We start from the raw sequence: 11,965 nt of genomic DNA, 5'->3' as shown, positions 1-11,965 counted from the left end.
AGATAGATAGATAGATAGATAGATAGATAGATAGATAGATAGATAGATAGATAGATGCACATGAGATTGAACCACCAACAGAAAACCATCAATAATATCCTGGGTTAACTAAGTGCATTTCAGATTACTATATCAAACTCATTCTTCCTCTCCACCTTAGCCAAATTCCCTGTTCCTACCAATATCCATCACCAAAGACACGCCCAAAAGGCAGGGATTTCCGGCACATCCTGGCAGCCGACTGCAAAGGACCCTTTTCATCTTGCACATTTGCTCCCATGTGAGCTCTTTGCCTGCGGCTGATTGATGGGTATTACTGGGAATCTCAGAGATGATCCAGATGGTGAGTCTCACGTTCTTTTCAACTAAATTGATGAAATTGACTGATGTCTTTGTAACCACTGCAAAACTTTATCAAAAAGATTAGTTTGACTCTTTGTACTCGAAAACATTAGATGACTAACTAGCCTTTCATTTTTCAGCCAATTATTTTGGTTGACTTATAAATGCAGTCAGAACATAAATGTTACCCAATTTCCTTGTTTTTCCTTTTTCTTGGCCTTTCTGTTGGGATGTGGATGTAAATATCAGTTTGTACAAAATGCAGCTCATTGGAAGTAATTTAATTTTTATCAGGGTTGCACTTGTTTTCCTCTCAGTTACAGTAAAACCTCTTTACCATTTTCTAGGAGTTAGTGACTTGTTTGCTTCTGACATATAAATGCATATTTGAAAAACATATTTTATGAGGATAAATTCCAAAGTATTTTACACATTGATGTTAAAAACATCGGTTGACCTGTATTCGCCTAGTTGCAATCATGAAGAAATCTGAGACTGAATGCCAAAATAAACTGTTTTTCTTTGCTGGTATCTGAAACACCAAAGTTCACTATATATCATTAAAAAGACAGGGAGGGAGATAAGGAATGGTTTGACCAACTTTTAATATCTAACAGATATATGAAAACATATTGCTATAAAAAATTATGAAAATGAACTAAAATCCCTTATATTTTATTAAACATGTAGGGTGTGCATGAAACACCAGAATATGTTCTAGGAGAAGTGGGTATAAGGAGAGCTTTTCTGTCAGTAGTAATGACACAAAGGCAATTCGGCTGAGCTAGAATTTTCCATCACAGGAGATGCTGGAGCAGAATCTGGAAGACCTCATGGCTGCAATGTTGAAGAAGGGATTCTAGCATTGGAAGGGAAACAGTGAGATGCCCTGAAGTTCTTTCCCACCCAGGGTGTGCAAATACATACCACAGGCATCGGCACATTTGTGTCCCTGCAGAAGGGGCTTTGCGGCAGACCTATTTGAGCTGTTTGGAATTGTTTGGTAAAACTGGGTCAACCAGACCATCTCAAATTGGTTGGTTGGCTAAAAACATGCTCTCCCAGCCCTGGGACCCTTAGGAGTTAAATGCATCACCATTGGCACCCCAGAGGCAGCTAGGACGGGGGAGGCTGGAGGCAAAGAATCAGGCAGGTAGAGGTCCAAAAATTTAGGAAAGTAAAGAAATCCCCACATGTCCTTTCAGGCACTAGAAACAGCCCCGATACCATATAGAGAGCTGGGTCTGAGGACCCATCAACTCTATTTCTATTTGGCAGTCACCCTTCTCTCCCTTCACCCCTTCTTTTTTCAGGGCTGGCTGCAGCTAACTGGTCCAAATTCATCTCAGTTCTTCCCAATTTGGCCCATGGAGACACAAATGATATTGTCTGGAAGGAATAAAAAAAGATGACATTTCTTTGCCCTGTTACTAATTCTCATTCAGCCAGAAGTTGTATCTTCTGACTGATTTGATGAGATTAGTGGAACCCTAACTCTGAATGGAAAAAGAAAAACACACGTGGGTCAGTAAAGAGTGGCATCACTAGGCAAAATACTTTCTACACAGCATTTTGACTTAACCTGGATGTTTAGAATGTTCAGCCCTCTTCTTTATACAATCTTCCGCCAACTCACCTTAGCTGTTTTGAAAACAAAGTTCCAATATGGCTTTGAAATAAAATTGCATGACAAACAATTGGTAGGAATGTTTTAAAGCGGTTTGAGGGAAGTGCCACAGAGTAAGTAGGCGACCACCAAAGCTGCTAAAATATTTCCTGTCCTGTCCTGACCAGGGTTGTGTTTCTGGAGAATATTTAACAGAAAAGGTTTTAATGCTCCTAAGGATGTTGAAACTAAAGAACAAATATTGACCCAGAGAGCACCACAACCCTCCAGAAAGAGTAAAATGCACCCTTTATATAATGAAAAACTACTTGGCGAAGTGTGTGCCAAAACGCTGCACAATTCGCCCTTAGGAGGGTGGACGGGCCAGTTTGGCACCGACGCACCAGCACCAGAGGTCCCCGCTCGTTCTGTGAGGCCGCGTTTACCCGCCAGGTCGCCTTGAACCTTCAGCCAGAGTAAGTGGGTGCCGCGGCCACCCCAGGCCGCAGCTGGCGAGGCCGCTGCAACCGCTGGGTAACCGGGCCAGGCCTTGGCCCCGGGGCTCGTCGCCGCTGGTGTTTTGGCCCCACCGAAGCCACCCGGCGCGGGAGCACCTCCAAGCCAGGGGGCCTCCCGAGGCAGCGGTGAGTCAGGGCGCCTTGTGCAAGTGCTGGCCGGTCAGCTCCCGGCCTCCCTCCCCCGGCGCCTCCCTCGTCGGTCTTTCACCCCGCGCGGTTACGAAAGAGCAGACCCTCACCCCTCCCACCCCCGCGCGGCCGCTATAAAGCGGCAGGGAGCCTCGGCGGCGCGCTTGCCTCTCCTGGCTCCACGCGCGCCAGGACGTGGCGATCGGATCGGATTGGCGCGCGGCTCTCGGTGGTGAGCCCGGGCCGGGGCGTCCTCGCGGAGCGGCCGCGGGGGTGGGATTGGGGCCGGCGCCGGGGGGCGGCCTGCGCCGAGCCCGCTGGTCGGGCTGCCGCTGGGCGCTCACGGCTGCGCGTTTCCCGCAGGGCGGTATCCCGGGCAGGATGGAGCGGGTGTGGGCGCTCGTGCTCCTGGCGGCGCTGGGCAGCGGCCGGGCGGAGCGTGACTGCCGCGTGAGCACCTTCCGAGTCAAGGAGAACTTCGACAAGGCGCGCGTAGGTATCGGCCCCGGTAGCCCCGGCCCTCCAGCCCCTCGGTGCGCTCCCCGACCTCAAACCCTTGCTCCCATTTCTTCCACAGTTCTCCGGGACCTGGTACGCCCTGGCCAAGAAGGATCCGGAAGGGCTTTTTCTACAAGACAACGTCATCGCAGTGTTCTCTGTGGATGAGAACGGCCAGATGAGCGCCACAGCCAAGGGCAGAGTCCGCCTTTTGAAGTCAGTGGTCTCTGGGCAGCAGTACCTTTTGTGCTTCTAGGTCCCCTGGGCCTCTGGCTGGCTGAGCGCCAAACCCTGGCTGGGGAGGGAAGGAAGCACAGGGGGATGGGGTGAGGGGTGGAGGCGCTTTGCCCAGCTTGGCTCAGGGTCGCCTTGGCTTCTGCAGTAACTGGGACGTGTGTGCGGACATGGTGGGCACCTTCACAGACACCGAGGACCCTGCCAAGTTCAAGATGAAGTACTGGGGCGCAGCGTCCTTTCTCCAGAAAGGATGTGAGTAGACAGCTCAGTGGGCCCTTTGGGGGAATGGGGGCGTGCTTGGCCAAATCGCCAGAAGTTCTCAGAGTAGCACTGCCTGTGGTTTGGGGATTGGGACTGGGAAGTAGCTAGGCCAATGTGAGCTCAAGAGACCTGGTTCAAGCACAAAAGGACCTTTGGGCATCTTAGGTGACCTTCTTAAGAGGTGCCATTTTTCCCTCTGGCCATCATGGCCTGAGTGCATAGCCTTTTCTGTGCTTATGCCTCCCACATCGCAAGACCCAGCCCATATCACCAGGCAGCCTGTTGGCATTTCCTCCAGATCTTTGAGCGGAAGCCTGGGTGAGCCCTATCCAAGGATGTCGGGGGCATTGTGTGTAAAGTTGGCTCACTTCCACTCCGCTTGCCCAGGCTAAGATTCTGCGCCAGGCACAGTGTCCTGGGTAGCAAAGACCTCTTCCCTTTCCCCAAACACTGAAACTCGAATGGACGGAGGGTTGGCAAGGAATCTCAGAAGAGAATTCTGAAACTTGACCTAACCATGAGAACACAGCATCTGCAAACTCTTTCTTTCCTCCCATTTCTCCAAAGTTTCGAATGTGGTGTCTACTGGGTAGCTAGAGAATAATGTAGGCTAGAGGAGACATACCACAGAATCTTAGAGATGATGAGCTTGCTCAATGAAGGAGATTCAATATACAGATTAGTAAACTGAGGCTGAGAAAAGGTAATAATTTGCCCAAGTGTATGAAAGCTGGTTTCAGAAGCCAGGGGTTCCAACTCCCAGGTCACGACTAGGTGGCCCTGAACAGCAGGGACTCCTAATACAGGTCAACTTTTTTGCAAAGTATTGTTTGAACTCTTCTGTGAAATAGGACCCAGGAGGCCTTTCACTATCTTAGCCTGCGATTCAGGGCAGGGATAGACTTTATGTCACCTCTTTCTCTACACATGACTCACACTCACTGACATCTTCTAAAGTTATGTGTTAGATGAAATCATGTGTATAAAATGGCATTTTCAATATTGATCTATACTGTGCAGATGGGGTTGCTATACTACAAGATGAAGAAAAGGTTTTATCCTTAGATGTAATACAAATTAATCCAAATAATGCAGTGAAACATCCTAAGTCATTCATTTAAAATAAAAGATATTTTTGATAATGGATTACAAAAATCAACACCAGGGAGGATGAGATTACTAATTTTTAGAAAGATTAAGCACAGAACACTTTGGGCCATGTTCCTTAGTGGACTAGGATCCTGTGGGCGATGCCTTTGGGGATAGGGAGAGGGAGAACCCAACAAGGTGGTCAGGTTTTGCCGATTGCCTTCTTTTCCCCCTATCAAGCCAGATTAGCTCTGCTGTTACTCCTTGTCTATTGGGATTCTATCCGGGATTTCACTGGGGTGGAGGTGGGGGAGTATTGAAATATTGAAAATAGGGAGTGGATGTAGCTCAAATGGTCAAGTCCTAAAAGCAAAACAAACAAATGAAAGGTTGAAAAGTGATTGCTGTAGAAATTAATGAGATAACTACTTCATGGAAGGCTTATGGATAAATTCCTGCTTAGTTTACTTTTCAGAAAAGAAGCTAGGCAGTGTTGTGATTAAGCATTCAGCATTAAAGTTAGACTGCCCAAGTTCAAATCCTAACTCAACCACTGCCTGTGGGACCTAGGAGATGTTCCTTAGCCTCTCTATGCCTCAGTTTCCTATCTGCAAAGTACCTTATGGAGTTGTGTTCTGAGGTTGCAATGAGTTAACATGCAGAAAGCTCTTAGAACAGTGGCTGAACCAGAAGTTCTCTGTTAATGTTTGATAACATTGCTATTACCTTACCTCCCCTGGTATGAAATATTAACTGTATATTCTGAATCAGGGAAACAGAGACCATCTGGTTCAACTCCCTAGTTTTCCAAATGCAGAAACTAAGGCCTGCCTTAGAGAAGTGATTAGCTTGTAGGCATACAGCTATTTCATGGCACGTAGTGGCATCTCTTAGCTGGGGCATATAAAAGGTCATGAGCTATCTCTCTTTTTTCCAAGTCTCCCACAAACTGTATGACTTTATGTGTCTATCTTCCTTTGTTTTATCTGCCTATTTCAAGAATTTTTACAAGCACCCCTTTCTTTCCTTGGGCTGATTTCTCCCTCCCTTAACCTTGACCTCACATTAAACACTGACTTGGTCAGGAGGATTAGAAGACCACTCTCTGCATCTCACAAATGGGTATGTTTAAAATGTGGTATGCTTACGCAGGGAAAATAATTCACGAATGAACATCCATTTTATTTGTTTCAAGATTATTAAACAATTAAACGTAAGAAACCTCTACATTTGAATATTAAATTTCACTATTAACAGACTCTGCTGTAGCTTGCTGCCCAGGGTTGGGCATGCCCTGGACTGTCCTCCTTCTCCCCTAACTGCCCGCAGCAAGCTGGCAGGACATCTCAGGGCTAAGGACTCTCTCATCCAAGGATCTTGGTTGAATACAGGTTTCACTATTGATCTGATTTCCTTAGCTATGAAATGGGGATAAAAAATAGTCTATCTCATAAGACTGTTGGGAGGACTAATGAAGGCAAGGTATGTAAAATGCTTAGCCTGATATATAATAAGTGCTTAATAAATATTAGATATGCTTACCCTCATTTTGAGCTCTCCTAGAAAGACATGACAAAGACTTTCCTTTTGTCCATGTGCCATATACAGCCCATCACTCTCCTGGTAAAGGGGTCTTTGCCAGGCTGAACGTCTCGGGCCTGATTATCAAAGTCAGTGTTTCATAAAGTAAGGGTCCCTGGACCACCTACATCTGGATTAGCTGGGATGCTTGTTAAAAATACAGATTTAAGGGCCCGCATCCAGATTTATTGAGTCAGAATCTCTTGGGGAATGGGAGGAGTCTGGAGTCTACATTTCTAGTATGCTTCTTGGGTGATCCTTCTACATAATGAAGTTTGAGAGCCACTAGTCTAGGTGATCCAATCCAAAGAATTTTCTTGGCTTACTGGTGCTCCACTCACTTTGCCCAGGCCTGTTGGATTACTTTGGCAGTTTGTCAGAAATAGAGTTCCATCCACCGTCTGGCTGGCTCAGCTGGACCTTTAGAACTGCAGGCTGCAGGGAGCATCTCACTAGCTCTCATCACTTTAGATGGCTTGAGGACACAGGTCCAAGAGCCAAAATGACGCATTCTGGGCCCACAGCAGTGACCAGCAGATCTTCAACAAAACCGGAATGCCAGAGACATCTCCCTCTATCAAAGTGTTTCCTTAGGTTTTTGGGACTGGCAAGCAAAACCCTTAACCAGGCTGTCAGTGTGGGGCCACTGTTGTCACAGCTGCAGTGTAACCCCACTTCTTGAGATGACGGAGGGGGTCGGAGGTACCAAGCTCCGTGGCCGCTACCCCGAGTATTCTCTCTCCCTAGCTGTCCTCCATGCAGTCTGTGCTCTCAGGAAATGCTGGGGTGTCTGGTTCTCCAGAGGGAGCCCACCCAGGTGCTGGGCTGAGGAGCCTGGAGAGCAGCCCTCATTCTTTCCAGCAGTGCTCAGGCAGTTCATTTGCTGTGAATACTTTCAGAAGAAAGAGAGCCTGATAGAGGTGGTTATGATTGAAATTCTTAATCTTTGGACTATTTAGCTCCCCCTTCCCCTTCCCGCCAATACAGGCCTGGAAATAAACCAAACTGACTCAGGCCTTCTTCTTTTAAATTTTTTTTATTAGAAAAGTCGTAGGTTGACAGAAAAAAATACAGAGTTCCCATATACCTGTCCCCACCACACACACAGTTTTCCTTCTAACACTTTGCATTAGTGTAGTACCATTGCTGCAATTGATGCAGTATTATTACACTTATAGTATTAACTATAGTCCATAGCTTATATTTTGGTTCATTGTGTTATACAGGCCTATGGTTTTTATTTGTCTTTCTTTAGAAACATATATATAACCGAAAATATCCCCTTTAAACCACATTCAAATATAGAATTCAGTGGTGGTAGTGACATTCCCAATCTTGTGCTACCATCACCAAAACTCTTCCGTCACCCCAAACAGAAACTCTGTACCCATTAAGCATTAACTCCCCATTCCTTCTCCCACCCAGCCCTGTCCCTGGGAACCTGTATTCTAGTTTCTGACTCTGTAAGTGTGCTTATTCTAATTATTTCTTATCAGTGAAATCATACAGCATTTTCCCTTGGAGTGTTCAAAGTTGTGGGCTAGGTTTTCAAGATTCTGTGAGGAACGGCAACTTGGAGAATCATATGCTGCCATCGTGGGCAACCAGAAGCCGCATGCCTTCTTTTAAAGTCAAGAACAGCAGTCGGTTTTATTAAACCAAGCATTGAAAGTTACTTATTTCCTATGTCAGATTTTACATTCTGGCAACACTTTGGGGGGACAAAATCTAAGCTGACCGTTCCCTGCTCAGGGCCCCGTGTCAAGGAGAGTGCTGTCGTGTCTGAGGGGTGGGCTCCTGGGCGCCCCTGCCTGGCACAGTGATCCCCATAACTCAGGAAGCAACGACTTCATACAGGGATGAGGAGCCTCTGCCCAGAGGCTCGGGAGCCTGGGAGGGCGCTTCTATTCCTGGCCCGTCTGCGGAATTACTGTGTGGTCACCGCTTAGCGGGCGTATGTCTAGGGCGTCATCTGCTCTCCTCCCTGCCGACACTCCTGCCCTGGGAAGGCCCTGGAGGGGCAGGGTGGCCCATTCCTTCTCCTGCCAGGTCTGAGGTGAGCTGAAAAGGGGTCGCACCTCCGGCTCTTGTGGAGGTCCTCTTGGTCATACTCTGACAAGCCCTTTTGGGGGACCTGGGTTTGAACTGAACTCTCTCCTAGGGCATCAGTCCTTGTGGTTCTCACAGCAAGACAGACCCCCGAGGGGCACACCCAGCGACGACCTGGGGTGGGTGCTCGGGGTTGCCAGACGCCCCTTGATGCTGGGGACGCAGGCACCTCTGCAGTCCTCCCACCTGAGGCACTACCTAGGGTAGGGATGGTCACTTGCTTCATGAACTGGGTGTGAGATGGAGATACAAGTGCTTTTTGCTTCTTGCTTCTTGTCCCATCCCACCCCAATTTCCTAATTGCCTGGAGACAATGTGGTGTAGAAGTTAGGCACATGGGCTCTGGAGTCAGACTCCCCTGGTTGAATCCCAGATGTACCCTGCTCTTCATGTTCAAGATGTATTATTTAGTTTCTCTTTGCCTCAGTTTCCTCATCCATAAAATAAGGATGAATAGTGTGCACTTTAGGGTTGATGTAAGGAATAAGTGAGAAAACATATGAAAAAGTGTCTGCACAGTACCTGGTGTCAGTGACTAGTGTCAGGAAGTCCTAGCTATGATTATATGCCAACAGGAATGATAAATTAAATAGAGGTGTGGCACCGTTATCCAAATGTGGGGTATTTGAGTAACCACAGCAGTGCTGCCTCGCCACAGCAAACCTCTCACAATTAGTGTCATTTCCCATTCTGCCTTTTGCTATTTCTAACACCTTTGTTTACATCTATTCCCCCACGTCTTACCTCCCGGCCTTCAGGAAGAAATACAGTCTAAATTCTTCAAGGGGTCAGCTGTCTCTCCCATAGGGGAGTTGTAACAAGAACCAGCTGGGAGCGGGACTGTCTGACGTTGAATTATGGGCATCGTGTGCCTCCAAGGCAAACACTACTCTCTTTTGCCACCATGGAGAAGCAAGTAGAGTCACTAAGCAGGAATTAGGATGGAGCTGGGAAAGCTGTGTACTGGATCATCCAATGGTGTCCCCCGATGGATTCAGAGGCAGGAGGTTAGTGATTGATAGTGGTTAGTGATTGATAGAGATCATTGCAAAAGACAAGCCCTGGTTTCAGGGATATCCGTTCTGTGGCCATTAGACATTAGCCATCAAAGGTATAGCTATTACTGGGAGGTAGATGACGAAGACAGCAGAAGGGTTCTTGTGTAGTTTTCCTGGACGTGCTTTCTCAGTTATTCCTTGAAAAGATGCTATCACATTTATCATCAGGGTTAGAAGTAGTCATCAAAGGGAATGAGGTGTCCTGATCCCAGAACTTTTTCTTGATAGGGGAAAAAAAGATCCTTCCTCATTTTCCCAAATGTACAAAAACTGTCAGGATTCTCTGTAGTCTTCTGCTTCCTAATGAAACAAGTTTCTGGAAATTGGTGATTTATCATGCCGGGTCTACCCAGATGCCTAAGCCCCCGGCGTGGGCATTGTGGCTTTCTGGCTTGCAGACGATGACCACTGGATCATCGACACGGACTATGACACGTACGCCGTGCAGTACTCCTGCCGCCTCCTGAACCTCGATGGCACCTGTGCCGACAGCTACTCCTTCGTGTTTGCCCGCGACCCCAATGGCCTGCCCCTGGAAGTGCAGAGAATTGTGAGACAGAGGCAGGAGGAGCTGTGCCTGGGCCGGCAGTACAGGCTGATCGTTCATGACGGTGAGTGGCGGGGAGGCAGGGAGCTGCTTGCCCCGCCGCCCAGCTCTCCTCGCGGGGACCGTTGAGGTTGGGTCTGCATGTCAGTGAAACCCATGCCAACTGCATGTGAGAGGAAACGAGTCCCAGTCTTGGCCCATCTGGACCTGATGGTTCACTGGCCTTATTGTGGGCTGATGCTGAAGGAGTGGGCAAAGGCCCCTTTCCAAACCTGTGGCACTTTTAATTAAGTAAAACTGCAGGTGACACTTTCCCATTTATTCTGCTCCCTTAGGTGCAGTCTGTGGTCACACAATTCCACCCCTGGCCACACTACCCCAAACACTGTTTTGACTGAACTGATTCTATTTGGAGACTCAGTAAAGAGCTAGGCAGCCAATGTGGTCATTGATGCAAAAACGAAAACGGAAAACTAATTTTAAATACGGGCATCAACAAAGCAAATGCAAAAGAGAATGATTGAAACAAACTTTCATTTTCTATATGAAACCAAGTTTTTTCCTTTTCTCCTTTAAATTAACTAGCTGACTTTCCTCCTTACCTTTTTTTGAGATCCCCTGAAAATAATCACAGGATCTTTTTTATAGGTATTGCCCTTGTCCACTCTTGATTTAAAAACCTGAGACAGTGGGAAGAAAAGTATGCAGTCTATTTAGAATTGACACTCACTCCTCTAGGAAACTGGATTTCAAGATCCACATAGGGTAATGCTGAATAAAATGTAGGAAAAAAAGAGAATAAACTGAAATCTTCTCTTGTACATCTGACTGACCCCCCCTACAGCAAAGTGGTGTTTATAATATGAACCCAGATCACCCCGCAAAAATACCCAATAAGGCTTTGATGCTTCACCCTGCGGCGGCCTAAGACAGGGTTGTGATGGATTTCACCACGACCAGGCACTGTCGTGCTAAACACTTCAGGCGCCTTGTCTTGCTTAACCCTCAGAAACACCTCGTGGAGTAGTTTACCTTATTAGCCACATTGTACAGATGAAAACTTAGAACCTAAGAAAGTTGCTCGAGATCTTCGGTAGGTGGCCGAGCTGGCGTCAAACACAGGTCTTTGTGACTCTGGGGGCCTTTGTGGCATGGCCTGTTGAAGCAGGACACATTCATGGTGGCTGCTCTAAAAAACCCCGGTGTGGCCAAGGTCGGGCTGAGCGGGCCTGTGCTTCTTGAAATAGGACGAGGGGCCCCCACCTTTGAAATGCGGAGAGATAAGCTCTTTTCATGATAATCAGTGTATACTAAAAATGAGCAATTTTTATCAATCAGTTGATTTTATACTCACCTGCAGTGTAAAGAGCACTTTCAGTTATAAACAGAATATATTTAAAATGAAATGTGCAGAGAGAAATTTAAGATAAATAAAAGGAAGCACTATTTCATATAGCCGATCACATTCTCTCGGCCCCCAGTAACTGCAGCAGAAACTCAAAGTGTTTCAGAACTGGCCTTGAGGATGTTTGTGAGTTATGGCCACATCCAATTTCTAGGATTTCCATCCCCTGTGACCCTCTAAGAGGCATCTGAATGATGCCAAGTTCTAAGGATAACCTGATATTCATCTACTTTAAATCCTGGGTCCATCTTTCTGTCATTAATGGCTTTGCTTTCTGTATTTCAGGTTACTGTACTGGCAAATCAGAAAAAAATGTTTTGTAGCAGCGTCATGGATGTAAAGTTCCTTTTGAAAACCTCCCATTAGCTCTTACAGTCTTTGACTCTATTTATCTTAGGAGTTTACTTCACCCCTCTCACCTCACCTTCCCTCTGTAAACATGAAACCTTCTGTACGTAAAGATATAAATGAGAATATGCAAATCTGTTTTAAGTCAAATGTTTATCTTTACTGGAGTTTTTTGGCCCAGGACTCCAAACTTTGATTTATTAAAGCAATTGTCACCCATGTCCTATGATTTGGATT

At 46.7% G+C, this 11,965-nt stretch overlaps 1 protein-coding gene across 3 annotated transcripts; it reads left to right on the top strand.

Annotated features, from left to right (window-relative positions):
- The first annotated feature begins 291 nt into the window (after nt 1-291).
- On the top strand, nt 292-11,947 carry RBP4 (retinol binding protein 4). 3 transcript variants are annotated; one of them, XM_012521270.4, is made up of 7 exons: nt 292-343; nt 2,402-2,592; nt 2,959-3,087; nt 3,173-3,309; nt 3,476-3,582; nt 9,827-10,039; nt 11,666-11,947. In XM_012521270.4, exons 1-7 carry the CDS (start codon nt 307-309, stop codon nt 11,701-11,703), a joined length of 852 nt encoding a protein of 283 aa, XP_012376724.2. In that variant the 5' UTR covers nt 292-306; the 3' UTR covers nt 11,704-11,947. The 3 variants fall into 3 exon arrangements, with proteins under 3 accessions (XP_012376724.2, XP_071071878.1, XP_012376723.1); XM_071215777.1 differs by lacking the exons at nt 9,827-10,039; nt 11,666-11,947 and adding an exon at nt 7,758-7,936; XM_012521269.4 differs by lacking the exons at nt 292-343; nt 2,402-2,592 and adding an exon at nt 2,690-2,827.
- The last annotated feature ends 18 nt before the right edge of the window (nt 11,948-11,965 follow it).

Source organism: Dasypus novemcinctus, chromosome 6, assembly GCF_030445035.2.
Source record: "Dasypus novemcinctus isolate mDasNov1 chromosome 6, mDasNov1.1.hap2, whole genome shotgun sequence".
Lineage (NCBI taxonomy): Eukaryota > Metazoa > Chordata > Mammalia > Cingulata > Dasypodidae > Dasypus > Dasypus novemcinctus.
The sequence above is the reverse complement of the archived record's forward strand: the minus strand, read 5'-3'. Positions and strand labels throughout refer to the sequence as shown.

What these genes read in the sequence shown, in the direction of transcription:
- RBP4 (XM_012521270.4), top strand. Translation starts at nt 307, where the DNA reads ATGGGTATTACTGGGAATCTCAGAGATGATCCAGATG. An exon ending in AGAACTTCGACAAGGCGCGC is followed by an intron (nt 3,088 to 3,172) that starts GTAGGTATCGGC and finishes TTTCTTCCACAG; the next exon opens with TTCTCCGGGACCTGGTACGC. An exon ending in CAGGCTGATCGTTCATGACG is followed by an intron (nt 10,040 to 11,665) that starts GTGAGTGGCGGG and finishes TCTGTATTTCAG; the next exon opens with GTTACTGTACTGGCAAATCA.